The 21,889-nt window shown below is 37.1% G+C and overlaps 1 protein-coding gene across 4 annotated transcripts in view; it reads left to right on the top strand.

The window, feature by feature from the left end:
- The window catches only part of SLCO1A2 (solute carrier organic anion transporter family member 1A2), a 143,163-nt gene that overhangs the window by 76,369 nt on the left and 44,905 nt on the right, over positions 1–21,889 (top strand). Inside the window, exons 3-5 of one of the 4 annotated variants that reach the window (XM_023209098.1) lie at positions 2,693–2,814; positions 15,888–16,029; positions 20,124–20,256. In XM_023209098.1, the coding sequence (XP_023064866.1) occupies positions 2,755–2,814; positions 15,888–16,029; positions 20,124–20,256 (335 nt within the window). In that variant the 5' untranslated portion in view covers positions 2,693–2,754. Of the gene's footprint in view, positions 1–2,498; positions 2,574–2,692; positions 2,815–15,232; positions 15,441–15,887; positions 16,030–20,123; positions 20,257–21,889 lie in introns of those variants that run through there. The other 3 variants (XM_023209099.1, XM_026452223.1, XM_023209100.1) reach the window with 3 other exon arrangements.

Genomic DNA, 21,889 nt, shown 5'->3' with positions numbered 1-21,889 from the left:
ACATTTTTTTCCAGTTGATTTCTAACAATCACAAACTATGTCAATTTACTTAACACTGGGCAAGAGCCCAAACAAGATTTGTTTTATAAAACTTCATATTATTGTTTTATCAAACTCTGTATTATCTTGTGATTGAGACACATCATTAGGGGCTGGAAACCAACAGGTGTCAAAAGCCCCAGAGTTGCTGTTCAATGGATATAGAATTACAGTCATGCAAGATGAAAAAGTTCCAGAGATCTGCTATATAACAATGTGTATATAGTTAACAATTCTGTACTGTGCACTTACAAATTTAGAAGAGTAGAGTTCCTCTTAGTTGTGTGTTTTTTAAAAATCCCAATCAAACAAAAAACCAACACAACACAGAGCTATGACCAGCAGGCATGGAAGACATCCAACATTTGTGTGAGAAAGCATACTGAAGCATTACCTGTTCCCATTTGAATGCTGAGAAGGAGTTAGGGAAATAAAATAATTCTCCACTTAATAAAACTTCAGCATGTCTTTTTCATTAGAAGTGATGATTGACAGGGATTTCTTGGTGACACTGTGTGGTCCTGGAAGCAGAAGTCACTGTGTAAACAACGTTGTCCTAACAAAAGAGGACTGTTCACATGGCTGGCACTAGCACAACCTCAAGAAGATGAAAAGGCAACACACGCAATTTCCTGATTTGGGGCCAAGATGGACAACAGTGACTGTGATATTAACTGTTGGATTTCATGGATTTTGTTGAATAAATGGAATAGATTTTGTTAATTTATTTTCCTCCATGAAAATGTTTGAAATGTATCTGAAAATATAAAATATTTTCACTGTATAGGTTGGAAAACTAGGGAAAGTTTAGGGTTCATTTAATCCCATTTAATTCTTTTCAAGTGCTTAGCGTTAAATATTACCTCTTACCTCAGTTAATAGTTTTTTAACCCTTTTTTAAATACATTAAAACATTTTGAAACAAATCTTCCAGACGTGGTGAAAAAACCTGCTCTAGATGGTTACTTAGTGTCACAATTCACGGTGGGAACTCTATAGAATTCCCCTAGGTGGTGATTTGCTGTGGCGCTACCTCCAGCTTTTATGCCCTCTGGTTATATATGAAAAAAATAGACATTTAATAAAGTAATGTTTTTAGCCACAAAGAAGAATGAAGACAGTTTTGACATGGAAGAAGAATAAGTTCTCTCCCTTAGTGTTCGATAGGGTGACTGTATTAGGCTAAGATAATGGTTAGGAGACAGAGAAGGAAAAAGGGGAAAGAGATTGGGTTGTAAATGCACGAGAAGAAAGAAATGAGCGCAGTTGAGAACAATTACCTATGAATTTTTTCACCACTTACATACCAAGTAAATTGCATTTCCTTCTACATTGTCTGGTTCTATTCCAGCGTGTTTTATTTAAAAGTTTTATCTTTCCCAATGAAAGTTTAAGTTCCTTGGAATACGGGTCCAAGTATCTTCCACAGAAACATACTTCTCTCACTAGTTTATATTCTCCATAGGCACGTACTTGGCTGTCTTGCTCACTGCTGAATGCTGGCGTGTAGCACCATGACTGGCACAGAGTAGACGTTCGATAAATATTTGTTATATCTGTGAGACAATGTGTAAAAATAACAAAACTCAAACATTATAGTGCAGTGACTGTTGCCTTAATGTGTTTGGGATTCAGCGCGTTTGTAGAGGCAAAGCAGTTGGTTTTTTAAAAAATTAGTGCCATTCAGGATCACATATTAAATGGATATTGTTTAAAGGACTTAATTAATTAATGCTGGGGATACTGTTAAGAAATCATTCTAGAAACTAGAATAAATACTGCCAAAGTGAAACACTTTGGTTTTGATACAAAATATTGCCTTAGTTTCACGATGTAAAACAAACAAAATCTTTGATGAGATTAGTAGGATTTATTTGAGTTTAAGTCAACTTTTTGTTTTATATATAAAAATGTGTGCCTGTATATTATACATATGTACATATATTTCCACATATATCTATACCTATTACATATAGCTACACATAGATATCCATTTATATGTTTAATCTCCTAAGTCTTACATCTTAATTTGCAATTGTGGGATTATGGGATTATTTTCCAGAACATAGAATTGTTTGTTATTTTTACTAGCCTATTTTCATGATTAAAATTCCATGTCTCCCCAGGTTTCCATGTATCAGCAGTGCCCCAGAAAGTGTTTCCCTTCCTGAGACTCTAGGGAAGCCTTGGAATGCAAATAACTTGAAAAGAGAGCCTGGCCAAAAAAAGATTTTTGAGCCTTGGTAGGGTTACTGAAGCAGGTTTTAGCAAAAACACAACTCGAAGTATGTGTGTTATTAAAAGCAGCTATTTTCGTGTAAGTCCTTTGGTACTATTTGTTTTGGCTAGAGAATTGAAAAGCTTTCTTTTAACCATGTGACCGTTATTTTGCAAGATGATAACAAACAATTCTAATATCTTTAATCTCACTGAAGAGTAACTGAAGTTATTTGACGTACCTTTTGAAATAGAAAACCAACAACTAAATCTTCTCTAACACCATGATTTTCTAATCTGTATTAAAAGCATTCCAGGTATTTTTGTAATATAATGGATTTTTCAATTACGTTGTTCATTTTCAGCACTTACTTCAAAAGAATGATGCTTTACATTTTTGTAGTTAATTTAACATATTTTTTTGTTTGCTTAAAAGGGTAGAAGTAAGACTTACCAAGATTTAAAACATACATAGCTTGGAACACCCTGAAGAGCAACATGGGAGAAACTGAGAAAAGAATTGAAACCCATAGAATAAGATGTCTTTCCAAGTTGAAGGTATGGAATTTTTGTATGTGGATATATGTGCATGTACACTAGTTTTTAAAATATGACAGTCCTGGTAAAATTGCTCCTATCTGCATGACGTGATCTAATATTAATGCCATACTGCCTGATCTATTGATGATTTCTTGCTTTAAAGAAGTTGGTTTTATAACTGAGAGTATGTCTAAACAGGATTATTGATTCGGGCAAGTTAGTCCTAAATGGCTTTGAGGGACTTAAATGGAAGACAGGATCCTAAAAATTTCCAGGCACACATACTGTGGTAGGATTTATTTTTCTGGATCAAAGGCCATACTCACTCTTGCAGGGTTTTTAACGCAGAGAAGTGTGGGAGTCACTCTTGGAAAATGGCTCATTGCACAGAAATGCTTTGTTGATTTGTATGCAAAGATTTGTATGCAATTATCCAGCAAAACAAATGTTTTCTTTAAGCTTCGGCAACATAACAATAATTTCCTATAAGAAAAATGGCCATTTTGTCAGCTGTTCTGATTTTTTTTCTATTTCAGAGGAAATTCTGTTTTCTAGCTTCAATGTCATTTTATATTCAAACAAAATTTGAATTTATTATAAACCAAGGGATTGGACATTTTTCTTGATCCTATAGCTAGTGCCTGCAAGTGGTTTCAAAACTAAAACACTGTCACTCATTTCCTCCCTATCAGAAGTTTGTTTTCTATTTATATATGTGTTGGGGAAATTTAAACATGTATACAAAATTGGAGAATTATGATATAAATCTAAAAAAAAGACTTGCCTGAAATGTTATGTTAATTATGAAAAACTCTTTGTACCTCAGTTTTCTCATCTGAAAAGGGTAATAACAACATTCGTACCTTATAGGATCCTTTTATGTTTGAAACAATGACTGGAATATCGTAAACTTTCAATAAATATTAGCTATTAATATTAACAGCATTTGTGGAGAAAAGTCAAGTGTTATTTATAAACAAGAGGTCTTTAATTTTTGATTGCTTTGGAGTTTAGCAAGGTTAGATATTGATGTGGATGTTATGACAAAATGCTGTAAGCACAAGTTTATCAGGTAAAAGTGAGAGGCAATTGCTCATAGCAAGTTAGGTTTCTCTGTTTCTCTGAACTTAGAAATATACTCATTAAGCAAAATTCATTAGGAAGCATGAAAGGACAGTTTCCAACAAATTTGCTTTAAACTGTTGTTGAAATAAGTTGAAAGGGCATTATTGCTAAAAACTAGTAGGAGTAGCTTTATAAATATAGAGATTATTTAGCACAAGACGTGGGTCAGAATAGCCACCGATTTCTTTCACTCTGTGAATAACACCAAACAAGTAGGCAACCCATGTGTTTTAGGGAAAAAGCAATGGGGTCATGATCCATCTAATTTCCTTTCTTAACATGTTAAGTAGAATAAATTATTTTTCCAAATTTGATTTGTACTTGATTTAGTAGGACTTGCTTTTAAATATAAAATCTGATGTATAAAACTATGTGAAAATAGTTTACTCTCAAGAATATGCTCTGAGAAGGTTTATAGTGGGAAGACAGAATATCCACAAATGGTATTTAATATAAACAAATAGCTAGAGATATGGCCATACTATGCTGTAGTCAATCACAGTTTTGATTCACATTAAGATTGCTATTCAAATTTCTAGGTCCTTTTCACATAAATTTCTATTTAGGTTTCCCAAAAATAATTGATAAATTTTGGCTTAGGTGTATTGTGTGGTCTGAATGTGTCCCATCCAAATTCCCATGCTGAAATCCTAACTTTTAAGGTGATGGTAGTAGGAAGTGGGGCCTTTGAGAGATGATTAAGTCACAAGGGTAAAGCCTTCATGAATGGGTTCAGTGGCTTTATAATAGAGAACTAAGAGAGATTCATTGCATTTTCTGCCATGTAAAGACACAGTGAGAAAGATGGCAATTTATGAATCAATATGTGGGGCCTGTAAGCCAAAAATAAAATTCAACCCCCCCCCCCCCCCCCGCCCCCCCCCACCAGCCCCGGCCAGTACTGAATGGACCTCCTCTTGGTCAAGAGCATTCCAAAGTTAACCTAAAAAACAAGTTTAGGCTGTGATGGGAAAGAGGTGTTGGACATGCCTCGTTATACCCTCCTCTCTTTTGGAATTCAGGAATAACCAACCAGCATTAACATCAACACAGACCTTAAATCTGATAAGAAACATTTATATCTATTCTCTATGAAGCCTGCTTACCTACAGGCTTTATCTGCATGATAAAACCTTGGTCTCCACAAGCCCTTATTGTAAACAAGAAATTATTTTTTACTATTGATAATAACTCTTCCAACCAATTGCCAGTCAGAATATTTTAAAATCAAACTATGACCTGCAAGTTCCTGCTTTGAGTTATCTTGCCCTTCACAATTGAACCAATGTAAATCTTATGTTTATTGATTGATGTACTATATCTTCCTAAAATGTATAAGAGCAAGCTGTACTCCACCTTGGACATATGTTTTTAGGACCTCTCTGAGGCTGTACTGTAGGCATGCCTTAACTTTGGCAAAATAAACTTTCTAAATTGATTGAGACCTGTCTCAGATACTTTTGGGTTCACAAATTAGCAACCATGAGAGGATTCTGAGTGGAGGTGCCCCTGACCTTTGATAAATCTCCTATGGGTACTTGGTACCAGCCTGAGCTAACCTTATGGCTCAAACTGATAGGACAATTTGCTGAGGCCTGGGAGCCCCTACCCACTCCAGAGAATCCCCAATCTCCCTGAATTTGGTCAAGATCTAAAGTTTATTTCTCTCTACAACTCCTCTTTTTGAGTTTTACTTGTGTCCAATAAAGAAGGCAGATTTTCCTGCTCCCATGACAATGGAGAATGGGCAACTCCATTCTGGAGCTTCAGCTAATTTCCAACAGGGAAGGCAAGTTTTAGCTTTTTTTTCTTTTTTTTTTTTTTCTGCTTCTAAAATAATAAACAGCAATCTTGAGCCAGGATCTCATTCCTAGATAAGTAGTGGACTTGTTTTTCTTTTTTTGTCTCAGAGATTCTCTTTAATAACTAAAAATCAGAATTGACAGCCAGCTAGTCTTAATTTCTCCTTAGCATTAGAGTGCTCGGTAATTGTATTGTTGGGGTTTTTTGTTGTTCTGGTGTTTCGTCCATCAGATTTGACCAACTCTACCCAACTTGGTCAAACTCAAATGAGAATTCCAAAGTATGAGCAGCCAGGCCTCTGAAGTTGCTAAAATAGCTGAAAAAACGAAAACAAACAAATTATGTACTTGGTTTCTGTTGCAGCTTCCTGTCTTAAAAAGACAATTGTTCTATCATTTTCTTTTCTTCCACCCTATTTCTCCTTCCCCCTTTACTGTCTGGTACCAAAAAAAATCTAGAGAAGGTATCAAATGACTTGAACACCTTAAAGCACTCAGAACAAAGGCATCACTCACCCTTTGTTTCTTTGTGGAGTTTCAAGAGTCATGGGCAGATTCTTCTTAAGGTCTAAAGTGTTCTTATTCAAAGGTAAATAATTTTTGTCTAAGTCAGAGGTTATTTAAGGATTATATATAAAATGAGGTAAAAAGGACCAGGAAATAAGAGATGTAAAGAAAATTATAGATATAAAGTGGTATTTTTGGTAAGAAAGCTTAAAAGAAAAGTAATTTTATATGAGAAAGAATCTTGCACGATGAATTTTTGTCCTAAAATAAAATGACTCGTTGTTAAGAAAGAGAAATATTTAGGTCAAACCAGAAAGTCCAAGAATGTTGTGAATGGTTTGTGTAAGTTGTAATAAGATTAGTAAAACAGGAATTTATTAAAATGTTATGTGATTTAGTTGGCTACAATTAAAAGAAATTATAATAAATAATATTTCTGACAATTGAACTTTGATATTAAAAATACACTCATGTAACACTAAATAATTGGTTAGAACACGATTTATTAAAAATGTTGAGTTACTCTTAATGCAGGAACTTTAAAATTTTTGAATTCTGTAATCTGTTTCTTTTTAAAATTATTTAGATTGATATCTCAGAACCTGTGCCCTGCTGCTTCAGTTTTTTCTCTTTTGAGAAGGTCTGGAATGGTAACTCTCTCCTTCAACTTTTTTTTGGCTCCTGTAACTTCTTATTTTTGTTTTTGTTTTTTTCTGAGGCAGGGCCTCACTCTGTCGCCCAGGCTGGAGTGCAGTGGCACCATCTCAGCTCACTGCACCCTCAACCTCCCAGTCTCAAGAAATCCTCCCCTCAGCCTTCTGAGTAGCTGGGACTGCAGGTGTGCACCACAAAGCCAAGTTTGTTTGTTTGTTTGTTTATTTATTTATTTATTTATTTATTGGCACGAACTATGGTGTTCTGGCCTAACTTTTTAAGTTAATAGTTGAAACTAAGAAACAGAATTTTTGAAAACAGGCAAATGAAAAATATTTTGGATCTGCTTTTGTCTGTATGTCTGTTATAGCTATATATTTATATGTGTCATGTAGAAGTGATATTTTTATGAAAGACCTCTAATCACTTGGCTAAAAGAAAAGTAAGTGCTTTTCAGACTGAAGGAAGCTACTTAAGATGCCTTTTAATTCATATGACCTTAGTAGTTTTAGGTAAGACTAATTTGGTAAATTTAACCTAAAAATTACCTCCAGTAATTTAAAATCTTAAAGTCATGTTATGTTAAATTAAATAACCCCTATTTTTTTCACTGGGAATCTGGGTTACTAAGAGTTAAAATAGTAGGAGAGTAAATGATGTTTTTGGTAAAATTTATTAAAATACAATGATGTAGCTTTTGCTAAAGAATTTTTTTCTAACTTAGAGACTAAGAGTTATTTTAATTAAAGATAAAAATATTATATAGATAAAACCAAATGGATAAAGAGAGGAATCAAAAGATGAGTGATGAAAAACCTTGACTCCAGGGTGGCTATGTGGTTACCTATGGTAGGGAGCTGCAGCTGAGCTACATTCAATTACAAAAGGTAAAATTCATTAGAATTAGGATGGATTATACTCCTAGGTATCTGGCTGTCTAAATGCATAAGGAGATGCAAACTAATAAAAAAAAAAAAAGCAAAAAATTCAATCTCTTGGTTATTGTTATCTGTAATAGCTAAATGAATGTACAAGAATGCTGGGTTGATCTTTAAGGCTGGACCAGGCCCAGATGTGTGTCTGTCCTGCCCTAAGTGCAGTTGGACTGTACAGAACACTCCCAGGGCCAATGGTAATTCAGCACAGAAAGAGGAAGGGCCCCCAGGTCAGAAAAAGCTCCAGAGACCTCATGGCATTGTAGTGCAGGGTGGTGGGCCAAGGTTAGGACACTGCATAAAACAGCAATCCCACTACCTCTACCTGCTCATGCCAGGAGAATCCATAACTGCCTAGAGTGAGTAGGCATCTATCCAGCCTAGCAGTAGGATTGATGTCTGTCCAGCCTGAAAGAGGGGCACTAGATGATTCCCTCCCCTTCTGTTGTAAATGCCATAATTATCAGATAATTTAAGTTATTCTCATTTGTAACTGCATTTCTGGTTCAGGCCAGAGTCCTCTGGTATTAAAAAAAAAGACCGAGTCTTGTCCCCATTTCTCTTCTCTTTTCCATAGATTCCCCCAACTTTCAAACTGTATTGTATCTATTTCAAAGGAAGATATACCTGAGACTGGGTAATTTATAAAGGAAAAGGGGTTTAATGGACTCACAGTTCCACATGGCTGGGGAGGCCTCACAATCATGATGGAAGGCAAAGGAGGAGCAAAGGCATATCTTACATGGTGGCAGGCAAGAGAGCATGTGCAGGGGAACTGCCTTTTATAAAACCATTAGATCTTGTGAGACTTATTCACTACCAGCTGGGGAAGCCTCACCATCATGGTGAGAGATGAAGGAGGAGCAAAGGCATGTCTTACATGGTGGCAAGAGAGCATGTGCCAGGGAACTGCCCTTTATAAAACCATCAGATCTTGTGAGACTTATTCACTATCACAGAACAGCATGGGAAAACCCACCCCCATGATCCAATTACTTCCCACTGGGTCCCTCTCACAACATGTGGGGATTATGGGAGCTACTATTCAAGATGAGATTTTGGTGGGGACACAGCCAAACCATATCACATGGCAAATTTGAAGATTAAGTGCTACATGGGCACTCCAGGTGACATTAATACCATAGAATCACATCCTGATCAAATTTGCTGTCCTCATGGGTCTTACAGATGCTTAATAAAACATTGGGGTAATTAACAAAGAATAATGAGAAAGGCAAAAGGGAGTCAGAGGACTCACCCCAGAGGGTGATGAAAATATTTGGATGTTTCATAAAAAATGAAATAAATAAAATGAAAATCGATGGGGTTGAAACAAAGGTCGTTACAACACTATCAAAGGTTGGGTGGACCAAAGGGAACCCCTACTGGTCCTCCAACATTAAAAGGCCGCATACCTGTTTTTTGCATTTGCCCCAGATTGGGGAAATTGAAGAAACGGCAAAAGGCAAAGGTTATAATGAAGGAGCTGACATTACCTGGGGTAATGCTGAGGTAAATTAAGATGAAGATTGAAAAAAGAGCCCAAGTCCCTTGGCTCAATCCCCTGCTGGGAACTCAAATCACTTTTCACCAGAAAAAGTAAAATGGTCTGGGGGTGGAAAAGAAAAGTTCCTTGAACCAGAACATAGAAATGTACAGGTTGATAGGATTATGAAATTTGAGATGTCTACACAGCCTGTATGTCAGGTAATTTCAACTCCTTTACCTAAATGTCTTGTGAAAATTGGCATTGTACCTGATTGGGGGATGTTTCTCCTATCAAGTACTATGAAACTGAAGTCATGTAAATGTTCCCTTTGAGGAATGTTAATTGGATTCACTAAATGGAAACTAGTAAGGTTGCCTGAGCCTACAGAATGTATGGTAGAAGCCGAAGGGCTAGTAGGGAACAATTCTCCACTTCATATCCCTGTGTGGAGCATTTATTAGGGCTTATGGTAAAAGACTGGGAGCACTTTCCAATGACAAATACTGGACTAGAGAATTTCCAGTTGAGGGACATTTACGGCCCTGTTATGGAATGTTAACTGAAGCTACTCCTTTGCTAATGGAAATAATGGTGCCCCAAAGAGTTCCATAATAACTTAAAAATTGTTTACATAGGATCTTGCTACCTGAGGATGCAAAGAGGAGATACTTATGAGCAGAGAGCATTCTTTTTCCCCCAGGGCTGACTCTAACTCTGTGAGGAGCTGCTAGATTCTACAGTGCCTGATAAACAGTTCTCATATGACAAGAACTGCTTAGCATGTGAATGGCAATTCAAGGTGAACAAAGGACATGTTGTTTGGAAGGCTGATGCTCTGGTTAAAGAGTCAAGGGAATCTTTTTCTTTTAAATTATTTATTCTGTAGAGCAATTGGGTGAAGTATGTTTTTATGAACAAATTTACCTTTCTCTCCAAGTTCTCCATAATTTGGAAACCGTGAGTATTCTGGTTTTATCACAATATAGTTATTTGCATAAGTTTAGTAAGAGTCTTTTGTTTTAAAACAGGACAATTGGAGACATTGGTTATTTTACCAAGCCTTTGACTAGAATAACATATTTTCAGGTAAATTTCCAGCAAAGCCCACTTAAAAAGAGCCTATATGGTCAGTCAATTTCTTGCTGCACTTTATGCAAATAGTCAGGCCAAGTATAATAAGCCTAAAACTTATTTTTACACACAAATCAGTCTTACTATAATTTGTCTTTAATAGAAAAGGAGGGCTGGAGAGAGAGAAAATTTTTTTCAAAGGAAAAGTTTAACACTTGTTACTAGATTTCAGCCCCGACTTTTGTTTTTGAATGCAGATTGATTCATGAATTATTTCTTGGCTATAATAATCCTCTAAAGATTAGCAGATTATAGTTTTTCTTCATATTTTTAGTTGAATCCATAATGAAATAGCTTCTGTTTTCCATTCTGACACACAAATACTCTTTTGATTGTCAAAATATTAATGTTATTTATCTCTCCTTGATTTACTTCCAAGGAAATTGGAATCATGGTATTCTCAAGACTAGAGATGCAAATCTCTCTCATTTGGCATCCCACTGAGCCCGATCTATTTTTCACTGTAAATGCCCTTCTGTTAAGACTACACAAGCACCCTCCCTCTAGGCCTAAGGACTGCTGCGGAAGAGGTGGGTGTGAGAGACTGTAAAGGCTAGGTTTGAGGAAGTGAATTAGTTCAGATCATCCAAATCAAGGATGGATACACGGATGCCTAAACAGCTGGTAAAACAAAGTTTTTTGCCTTCTGAGCTGTTATGTGGCATCTTTTCATCCAGCCCAATCATAAAGAATGTCATGCTTTTTGTAGAATTAAAAGAAAATAACTACTGAGAGGATAAAGATACCTTGTGACAAAGCCTTCTGGATATAAGACTCCCAGTTATGAGTTGTGCAGATAGATATGTATTTTTAAATTTTATTTTCATTTATTTATTTCTTTTTTGAGACTCACTCAGGGTCTCACTCTGTCACCCAGGCTGGAGTGTAGTGGCACCATCATGGCTTACTGCAGCCTCGACCTTCTGGACTCAGGTGATCCTCACGCCTCAGCCTCCCAGGTAGCTGGCACTACAGGCATGCACCACCATACCTGGCTAGCTTTTTGTCTTTTTGTATTTTTTTAGAGACAGAGTTTTGCCACGTTGCCGAGGCTGGTCTCAAAATCCTGGGAATATAGATGTGAGCCACGGTGCCCGACCAGTATATATGAAAAAAATTTTTTTCAGAACAATGCTTATGTTTTGTGTAGTTAATTGCTGTAAGTCCATAACTAAAACCAAGATTATCGTAGCTCGATGCATAGAAGTTAAAGATAAGTCAGTTTTGTAACCTGGCCTTTGGCTTTTTGTTTGTTGGCTTTTTACTGAAAATATTTAAGGGGTAATGAATGCTCGTCCATGTCCATTCCTATCTGGCTTTGAACATTTAATTTGCTATAAGTCTTTGGACTCTAAGCCCCTTGGCCATAGGGGGTCCCACCGAGGGACAGGATGGATCTCAAACAGGCAGTCATGCCACCCCGACAATGGTATGAGACGAAATAAAAATTTGGTAGATATGGTTGTTGCCTCTGGCAAATCTTAGTGGAAGAGGGAGAATGTAAAGCAAAAATAAAATTCTGAGAACCCTAACCATCTGAATGGACCCTTCCTCTCAGCAAAAGGCATTCCAAAATTAATCTGAAAAGCAAGTTTAGGCCATGATGGGAAGGAGAGTGGGTCAGACACGCCTCATTGTACCCTCCTCCCTTTTGGAATTCAGCAAAAACCAGCCAGAACTAACATCAACACAGACTTTAAGTCTGACAAGAAACATTTACATCTATTGTTTCTGAAGCCTGCTACCTAGAGGCTTTATCTGCATGATAGAACCTTAGTCCCCACAAGTCCTTAATATAACCCAGATATTACTTTCTATTGATAATAACTCTTACAACCAATTGCCAATCAGCACATTTTAAAACTTTAAAACTACCTATGACCTGGAACCCCCTGCTTTGAGTTGTCTGTCCTGCCCTTCCAGATTGAACCGATGTAAATCTTACATGTACTGACTGATATATTATGTCTCCCTAAAATGTATAAAAGCAAGCTGTACCCTGACCATCTTGGGCACATGATGTCAGGACTTCCTGAGGCTGTGTTATGGCCACATCCTTAACCTTGGCAAAATAAACTTTCTAAATTGATTGAAAACTGTCTCAGATACTTTTGGGTTCACAGGCATCAGCCAATCCAAATTTGCTAGTGCCTTGCTCTTGGACTTTCCAGTCTTTGGAACAATGATAATTAAATTTCTGTTGTTTATAAGCCACTCAGCTTAGGGTATTTTGTTGTGGCAGCCCAGAGATGGATGAAAACACTATATTTAATCTTGTTCAATTTCATTTTACTCTCAGCTCTGATTTCTTCAAGATATTTTTGATACTTACTCTGTCATTAATTCAATAAACTTGTATTGGGTGCCTGCTATTTGTCAGGCACTTAATAAGCACCAGAGCCACAAGGGTAAATAACATATGGCTCCTGTCTCTGACTTGTTCACAGAATAATGAGAGAGGAACTTATAGACATATAAATAAAGAGGAGCTTATATAAATGAAGTGGACTGTAATAAAGGTTGTAATGGAGTTAGGCACAGAGTAGGGTGGGAAGATAAAGAGTGAATGAATGGTTAGGGCTTACCTGGGGAGCACAGAGGCAAAAGAGGCTTCACAATAGAAGTAATAAAATACCTGAGTCTTGAAAATGAATTATATATTTACCAGATGAACAAAGGGAAAAAAGGCATTATAACTGGAGGAATATTATATAAAAGCACTGAACTATAAAATGGCATGGTTAATTAACACAGATACAAGTGGAACATTGTGTCTAAGGACAAGCAACAGGAGATGATACTGAAATATAGATGAGGCTTTGTTTACCGTCTTAAAAATCAGAGATTTTTGTTTATGGGAATTACTGAAAAGTTTTAAGAAGTAGAATCACATGCTAACTTTGTATTTTATTAATTCATTTGACAAAAAAAGTTACGATCCAAATTACTGGAGGTGGCATGTGAAAGAGAGGTTGGAGGTAGACAAGGCTAGAGGAGACTAAATAGGATTTCAATTGTCTGAGCTAAACTGTTCATACATATGAGAGGTGTCATCATATGTGTGTTAGTTAAAGGCATGGATGGGCGTGAGACGTCCTAAAGAGAGCATGCATAGCAAATGGGTAGGCAGTACAAGACAGAGGCCTGAAAGTGTTGACCAAATAAGAGAAGACTGAGTAGAAAGAATCTAGCAGTTAGTCAGAGATACAGGTATGCATGGGGGAGGGAATTTCGGGATGAAAAGAAAGATCAACAGTATCAAATGACTGAGAGTCTTGAAGTAAGCTGATAATTCAGACATAGTTTGTGGATTTGGGATATTTGAGAATAAGGAAGTTGTTTATGACCTTTTATGGAGGTAATTCCAAGAAATACCAGGCTATAGCAGACTATAGGGTAATGGAAGGTTAAACGGTACAATGAGTCTAGACTATTCTTCTAAACAGCTTTGTGGTAGCTAGAGTAGCTATCCATCAAGGCTGAGGGAAGGTTTTTTGTTTTTGTTTTTTCTCAAAAGACAAGAATTATCTTGGCTATTTTAATAAGCTATTGGGGAAACAAGCAATCAAGCAATAAAGAGTGTGAGGTTGAAAATAGAGAGAAAAGGCTGGGCACAGTGGCTCATGCCTATAATTCCAGTACTTTGGGAGGCCAACGTGGGTGGATCACCTCAGGTCGGGACTTCAAGATCAGCCTGGCCAACACGGTGAAACCTTGTCTCTACTAAAAAAAAACAAAAGCTAGCTGGTCATGGTGGCACACACTTGTAGCCCCAGCTACTTGGGAGCCTGAGGTGGGAAAATTGCTTGAACCCGGGAGGTGGAGGTTGCAGTCAGCCAAGATTATGCCACTGCACTCCAATCAGGGTGACAGAGTAAGACTGTCTCAAAAAAGTAAAAAATAAGTAAATAAAAAGTGAGAAAAAAGAGCAATATGGATGAACTAGAATCTCAGAAATGGGAAGAATGGATTCAACAGCAAGATTGGAGGGATTTCATTGTACAGGAAAGGGACATCAATCTTTCTAAAGACATAGGCAAATTAGAGAAGGTAGGGACAGTGGTAAGTTTGCAGGTGAAGTTGCTGATATCATTTACTGGGCATAAAGAAAGAGCATGTGACTGAGTTGGAGACTGAGAAACATTAAAGGTTGTGAGTTAACTTGAAAGGAATATGTGAGGTAGAAAATAAGTTGTGTGATTGGCTTAAGACTGGAGGTGTGGAAGGTGGAAGGTGGAAGGTGTGAGAATATTAAGAATTTGAGCATGCTAGCTAGATAGTAGGTCAAATGGTCTCCCAGGATGCAAATGTCATCAGAAAATATCTTTAATAGGACCAAGCAAAAATCCCTATGGCATGTGACTGAAGACTACCATTCAAGTTGACATAAATCTGTAATTTGTTCATTTTGAAGCAGTAATTAATCTACCTAACTATAGTATTACCAGTATACAGTGCTCCTGTTTTGAAACCTCTTACTAAAAGCTATCTTTTTAAATGTAATAAACCTATCAGAATTTTAACTTTTCATATTTTTAGTAAAACCGTAGTAGCTCCTGGTGATTACAGTGGTTCTATCTGTAAACTCATCCCTGATGTTGTTTCCTGGAACTATACCAATTCATAGGAAGTATGATTGATAAAACACATGGAAATTTATCGTATACATATTAGGCAGGCAATAAGAATAAACAGCAGCCAAGGGTCCATGTGAGCTGATTCTCCAAGGTTCAGGAAAGCTTCCCAAAATAAATGGAGTCTCATTTTTGTGTGCTCCTCCATTTACACTGCAGCTGAGAAACCCTGAAAACACTGTGTCCTGGGCTTACATGCCTTAGACACAACTGGGATTGCTGAGCTCAAGGGTTGCAGAGCATCCTACTATGGGAAGAATGAGAACATAACTCAGGTTGTTCTGGATATTTCCTTCATTGCTGAGAATGCAGAATGTTTCTGACCAAGAGTTGCAAGCAAGAACAGGAAAGAGTGGGGTCGGCCAAGGTAATCTGGGGACCTATTGTCCTGCAGAGGGAGCTTAAGCGTATTTGCTACCGAAATAATGTCTTTGTATAATTCTGCATTCTTTCTTTTCATTACAGTATATGTATGAGTTCTTTTGTACTTTAGTCATCATTGTAGTTCTGAAGACCTGTTTAAAGCATCAGCTATGTATTACTTAGAATGACTTTGTTTCTATGTATGCACCAGTATGCTTATACAATATTGAGGCTGCAACTGCCTACAAAATTAGTCTCACTTTGAGTTTTCAAAGAGAAATCACAGTATGACAGACAAGGGGAACAAACTACATTTTACAGTTTCTTGCAGATTCAAAGGTTACTTAAGTTGGAGACAATCAGTCTTATGGTGGAAGGCATTTTGTCAACAGACGGCAAGTATACAATTTAAAAATAAATATTTGTATGTTTTCTTATATTTTTTTCCTAGATGTTTCTGTTGGCAATAACATGTGCATTTGTATCCAAAACCCTATCTGGATCTTATATGAATTCCATGCTCACTCAAATAGAGAGACAGTTCAACATCCCAACATCTCTAGTTGGATTTATTAATGGAAGCTTTGAGATTGGTAATGAATTATTTTTGCATTTCTTCTTTTTGTATTTTGTCTTATCTATGGAGCATGTCTGAATTTTATTCTCTTTATTTGCTGTTTTAGGTCATTTAATCTGAGTTGGATGTTTTCTAAAACTGATTGATTAGCTAAGCTCAGAATATGCTTGGAAATAATTCATTTAAATATTACCTCGTATTAACACCTAAATATTGCCACATGTCCCACCATTGTTCTTTTTATTCTAATAGTTTCTTAGTTATGTAGCATGAGTAGCAGAGTATTTACAGTATTTATATTTAAATCTATCATTTGATAACCCTAAGGGAAACTATGGCCTCCATCTTTGTATTTAGAAGATACAAAGGTAGAAGACTGCCAGGCATGGTGACTCATGCCTGTAATCCCAGCACTTCCGGAGGCCGAGATGGGTGATCATGAGGTCAGGAGATTGAGACCATCCTGGCTAACATGGTGAAGCTCCGTCTCTGCTAAAAACACCAAAAAATTAGCCGGACATGATCGTGGGCACCTGTGGTCCCAGCTGCTTGGGAGACTGAGGCAGGAGAATGGTGTGAACCTGGGAGGCAGAGCTTGCAGTGAACCGAGATTGCCATAGAACTCCAGTCTGGGTGACAGAGTGAGACTCTGTTTCAAAACAAACAAACAAACAACAACAACAAAAACAAAGGTGGAAGACCTAGAAGATGTAGAAGATATTGTTGGAGACCAAGGAAATTGCCTTACAAATGAAAATGCAAATATTTTTCTGCTATTTGGTCTGGGAGGTTAACAATTTTTTTTTTCCAAGTACAGAGAGAAGAAAAGATTGCTTTTATATCTCTCTGAATTTATTTCAGAGGCAGCCTCTAGGGAATAATAAAGTCTACTCGTAGATTCTAATTTTTGTGGATGACTGGGAATATGTGACCACAGAGAGGGAGAATGAGGGAAAGAAGGATTTCTTCCATGAAAAAAGAAATACGAGTGCCACTCTTTTCTAGTTTTATAATAGCTTCCACTTTCTTCAAGGTGATAATTGCCTTTAATATAAATATATTTAAAAAATCAGGATTGAGGAGAAGCAAAACTGAAATAAGTGATTCTTGATCTTATCTACTAGTGTTCAACTCCCTTAGATCTTACCCTGTATCACCTGTGTGCTGATCCCAGTGAAAGAGTTAGAACTAACTCCATGTATAGCCCACAAATTGACTCAGTTCATAATCTAACGGAAGGTAGAGATGCAAATAATGATAACATTAATTGAATGAAGTAAGTTTGGTAGCATAAATATATACAAGGTCTTACAGGAACAGAAGAAACATAGACTCATTTAGGGAAGACAGACTCTCAGAGGATGACTAAAAGTTTTCTAGGAGAAGAAACGAGGTTAAGCAAATGTGAAGAAAAATCCAGTAGAAGAAGCCTAAGAACGACACAGCGTAATAGACCATGTGAGGAGCAACATTCAACTTGATAACATTGACTAGCCAAGATGAAGTTGGAAAGGATTAGGATGTGAGCCTGGAGAAATGGGCAGGGGTGAGAAATGGGTTAATGAGAGCTTTGTGTGCCTGCTGTGGCATTTACCTTTTAATCCTCTAGATGCGGGAGTGTCACTGAGGATGGGAAGGGGTTATTAACCTTTCTGTGCCAAGGACTCTTTCAGCATTCTAACACCGTACGATCATGGAATAATAATTTTAATTGCACAAAAAAGAACTACATGGGTGCAAAGGAAGCCAGTTATATTGAAGTAGAATTACCAAAATGTTAAAACAAATTTTTATATAGTAATATTTATACTTTTAATCAACCCATTAAATGAAAAAGTTACTAATTTTAAAGTAATTATTGTGTCAATATTTTGAACTGTTTGCAACGGCCATATTGTCATCTGAATATATCTGTGACTTCTATTGCTGACAATTGGTGACAATGTTAACATTGTAGTTATGTGAGTCTGAAGCACTGGGGAACTATCTGGGCTAGCTATTGATTAGCAAGTAAGTAGGCGTTTGCTAAAACTAGAGAGAGAATTTATGAAGTTATTCAGGGAGAGGATATAGGGTGATAATTACAATAGACAAAGAATAGATCCTGAGCTGCACAAACATTTAAGGCACAGGTATAAGAAAAGGAGTCTTGACAATGTTAAGAGAAGGAATGGTCAGAGAAACAAGAGGGGGAACCAGGAGAAAACAGTATTATGAAAGACAAAAGAGTAGAAATTTGAAAAAAAAAAAGTATCAGAGGTGTGAAAAGCATTAGATAAGGATGAAGAACTATTCCCTGGGTTTCATAATATGGAGATAACTGATGATCTTTGCCAGGGCACTAGCAAATTTAGAAGCTAGGAAGCAGTGAAGGTAGGAGCGACGTTAGGGGATTAGGGAGGGGGAAAGTGGAATCTAAGAATATGGCTGAATGTTCTGGGAAGTTTGGAGAGAAACTAGAGAATATGTGTAGGCTAAAGTCTAGTTGAGAGAGAGGCTTAAAATATATATGAGAGATTTTAATTACTAGAGTAAGTGGCTGAAGAAAATGGCAGTGCCCTGGTGATGTGTTTAGTGTCAGATGGTAAGATGGGCACCCCAACCTCTCAAACTGAAGGAAGGTGGTAAGGCCTTCAGGTGGAAAACTCAAATGCCTTCATGTTCGATTGCCCCAAATTTCTTGATAATGTAGAAAATATTAACAATTTCTACCACTAGTGGGTGGTGATAGATAGCTTGAGGAGAATGATGAAGATTAGAAATACTGTGAGATTTACAAATGCCAATAAACATATCACTTAGCTTACATTTCCCCAGTCAGTTTTACAGGCAGCATTCTCCATACCTTTGAAAAAAATTACTTACCTTTTCCCATGCTTTCTCGTTGCAATTATTTCCTGACAGAGCAAGGCAGTTTAAAACACGAACTCACTCTTACATGAAGAAGGAAAGTTCTTCCTTTCTTCTCTTTTCAAAAAATAGATACGAATTTCAAACAGTGGCCTCTGGAGACACTACCTTCAACACAGATGGCTTTGGTGATAGATTTTAGAAACCTAGAGAGGTCAATGTGGCTGATATAGTTATTGACCTGGGGCACGCTCCATATAAAATAATGTACAAATGGACGTATATTTTTCATACAGGGCAGACTAGAGAAAAATATAGATGGAAAGAAAAGTTTTCAAAATATACACCACTTAGAAGATTATTAACTCCTTGAGGAAAAAAATTTTTGAAATTTTTATAATCTTGAGTCATTGCAGAGGCATTCTTTATATATAGTGGGAGCAAGGTAAATATTATTTACTGAATTAAAAAATGTATGGTTGGCAAAAAACTTACTCACATATTTGTTTTTTTCAAATCTTTACTCCACACTCTTCAAGGATCTGTCCATCAGATGGGCCTTCCCCTATTAGTTTCTTTATTCTAAAGCTTCATCCTAAGACATGGTGATACATTTTTCATTGCTATTTTTATTCCTCAAATCCAGACTCACTGAAGACCCAGTAGAAGGGGAGGGGGTCTACTAATTTTTACTTAACTACATTGTCTGATCTAGGGAAAGAAGTAGAAAAAAACAATAGATCCTTGTCTTGGTCATGTTGACCAAAATGAAGGTATTTTTAAATAATGAGTTACAAAACACTCAGCTATCTAAATTTGACTTTTGCTTCTCTTTCCGGGCATAGGAAAACATGATAACGTTCTATGGAGTAGGCACTGAGAGAGAGGCCAGAGGTCACATGCAAGCTGACACCTTCTTTTGCACCTCATTTCCCAAGTCTAGATAGTCACAAATAGAGCCTTTCAAATTTCCCATAACCATTCTTTAGTCTCTTTCACTGGCTTTTCTTCTTCTCCTCTCTATAAACGTTGGTGTTTCAGAGATAGCTGTTTCTATATCTGCCTACATTGCAAAACAGAACCTTTCTTCGGGGCAGGGATTGTGTTATATTCGTTTATTATTTAATGCAACCCTAGCACAAATCCCAGTATTTAAGATAGTTGTTATGCAGTAAACGCTAGAATGTAAATGATCGGGTGAGGCTGTTAATTAAGTCTTTGTGCATACTTTTTAAAATGATTATTCTCAATTTTTCCTAGGAAATCTTTTGTTGATTATATTTGTGAGTTATTTTGGAACCAAACTGCATAGACCTATAATGATTGGCATTGGATGTGTGGTTATGGGCTTAGGATGTTTCTTAAAATCACTACCTCATTTCCTCATGAACCAGTAAGTATTCCAGTCTGATAATTTTGGGTGGTCAAATTTCACTTGCAGGAAATGAAGCTCGCACTATCCTCTCAAGGAGCAAAGCTTTCCAACAGCATAGAGCACTGTAATGGGAAGGGGAAGATGGACATTCTGTTCCATCTGTATTTGGTGCTTTTGGCTGCCTCACTTCCACTTACATAGTCAGTTTTGTCAGTTTACACAATGGGGATTTGACACCTTTTCTTGTGGAGTTGAGTCTGGTGAAAAGATTCTCAGGACCAGCCAAAACTTGGGATTATTCCCGTCTCAGGACCATGTAAATACTTCTAATTATAAAGAGGTTCTGCTTAATTGCAGGTCACCAAGGGACAGACCAGTCTGAAGGTTGATTTTTCTTTTAATTTTTACCAAAGTAACTATGTACAAAGTCATAAAAATAGAAATTATACAAAAAGTCTTATATTGACAAAAAGTTCTCCCTTGTCACATATTACTGCTTTCCAGAGGCAAACACTTATAACTTTTAGCTCTTTCTTCTATTAGCTTCCAATTTCTTTCTTTTTTTTTTTTCTTTCTGTTTTTCTGTTTCTATTATTTATTTATTTATTTTGAGACACAGTCTCTCTTGCTCTGTCACCCAGGCTGGAGTGCAGTGGCGCGATCTCGGGTCACTGCAACCTCCGCCTCCAGGGTTCAAGCAATTCTCCTGCCTCAAGCCTCCCGAGTAGCTGGGACTACAGGTATGCGCCACCATGCCTGGCTAATTTTTTGTATTTTTAGTAGAGACGGGGATTTCACTGTGTTAGCCAGGAAGGTCTCAATCTCCTAACCTCGTGATCTGCCTGCCTCGGCCTCTGTTTTTATTTTTGTTGAGATAGTCTCACTCATTCTGTTGCCCAGGCTGGAGTGCAGTGGCGCCATCTTCTGGCTCACTGCAACCTCCGCCTCCCGGGTTCAAGTGATTCTCCTGCCTCAGCCTCCCTAGTAGCTGGGATTATAGGTGTGTGCCACTACACTCAGTTAATTTTTGTATTTTTAGTAAAGATGGGGTTTCCCCAAATTGGCCAGGCTGGTCTGGAACTCCTGGGTTGAAGCAGTCTGCCCACCTCAGCCTCCCAAAATGAGGGATTACAGGCATGAGCCACCTGGCCCAGCCTTGCCTCCGTATTTCTAAGTAAATGTTATTCCATTAGTTTCGAATCCTGGCATACCCTGCTTTATTGCATTTCACTTTATTGCACTTTGCAGATATTGCATTTTTCACAAATTGAAGGTTTATGGCAACCCTATGTTAAAGATTAGAATCATTTTTCCAATAGCATGTACTCACTTTGTGTCTGGGTCACATTTGATAATTCTTGCAATATTTCAAACTTTTGCATTATTTTTGTATCTGATATAGTGATCTGTGATTAGTGATCATTGATATTACTAATGTAATTGTTTTAATGTGCCACTAACTTATGCCCATTTAAGATGGTGATTTATTTATTTATGTATTTTTTTTTTTTTTTAGAGCTACGGTGTCACCCAAGGTGGGGTGTAGTGATGTGATGTCACTCACTGTAGCTTCGACCTCCACAGGCTCAGGTGATCCTCTCACCTCAGCCTCTCGAGTGGCTGAAACTACAGGCACGTGCCACCATGCCTG

This window comes from Piliocolobus tephrosceles, chromosome 10, assembly GCF_002776525.5.
Source record: "Piliocolobus tephrosceles isolate RC106 chromosome 10, ASM277652v3, whole genome shotgun sequence".
NCBI lineage: Eukaryota > Metazoa > Chordata > Mammalia > Primates > Cercopithecidae > Piliocolobus > Piliocolobus tephrosceles.
The sequence above is the reverse complement of the archived record's forward strand: the minus strand, read 5'-3'. Positions and strand labels throughout refer to the sequence as shown.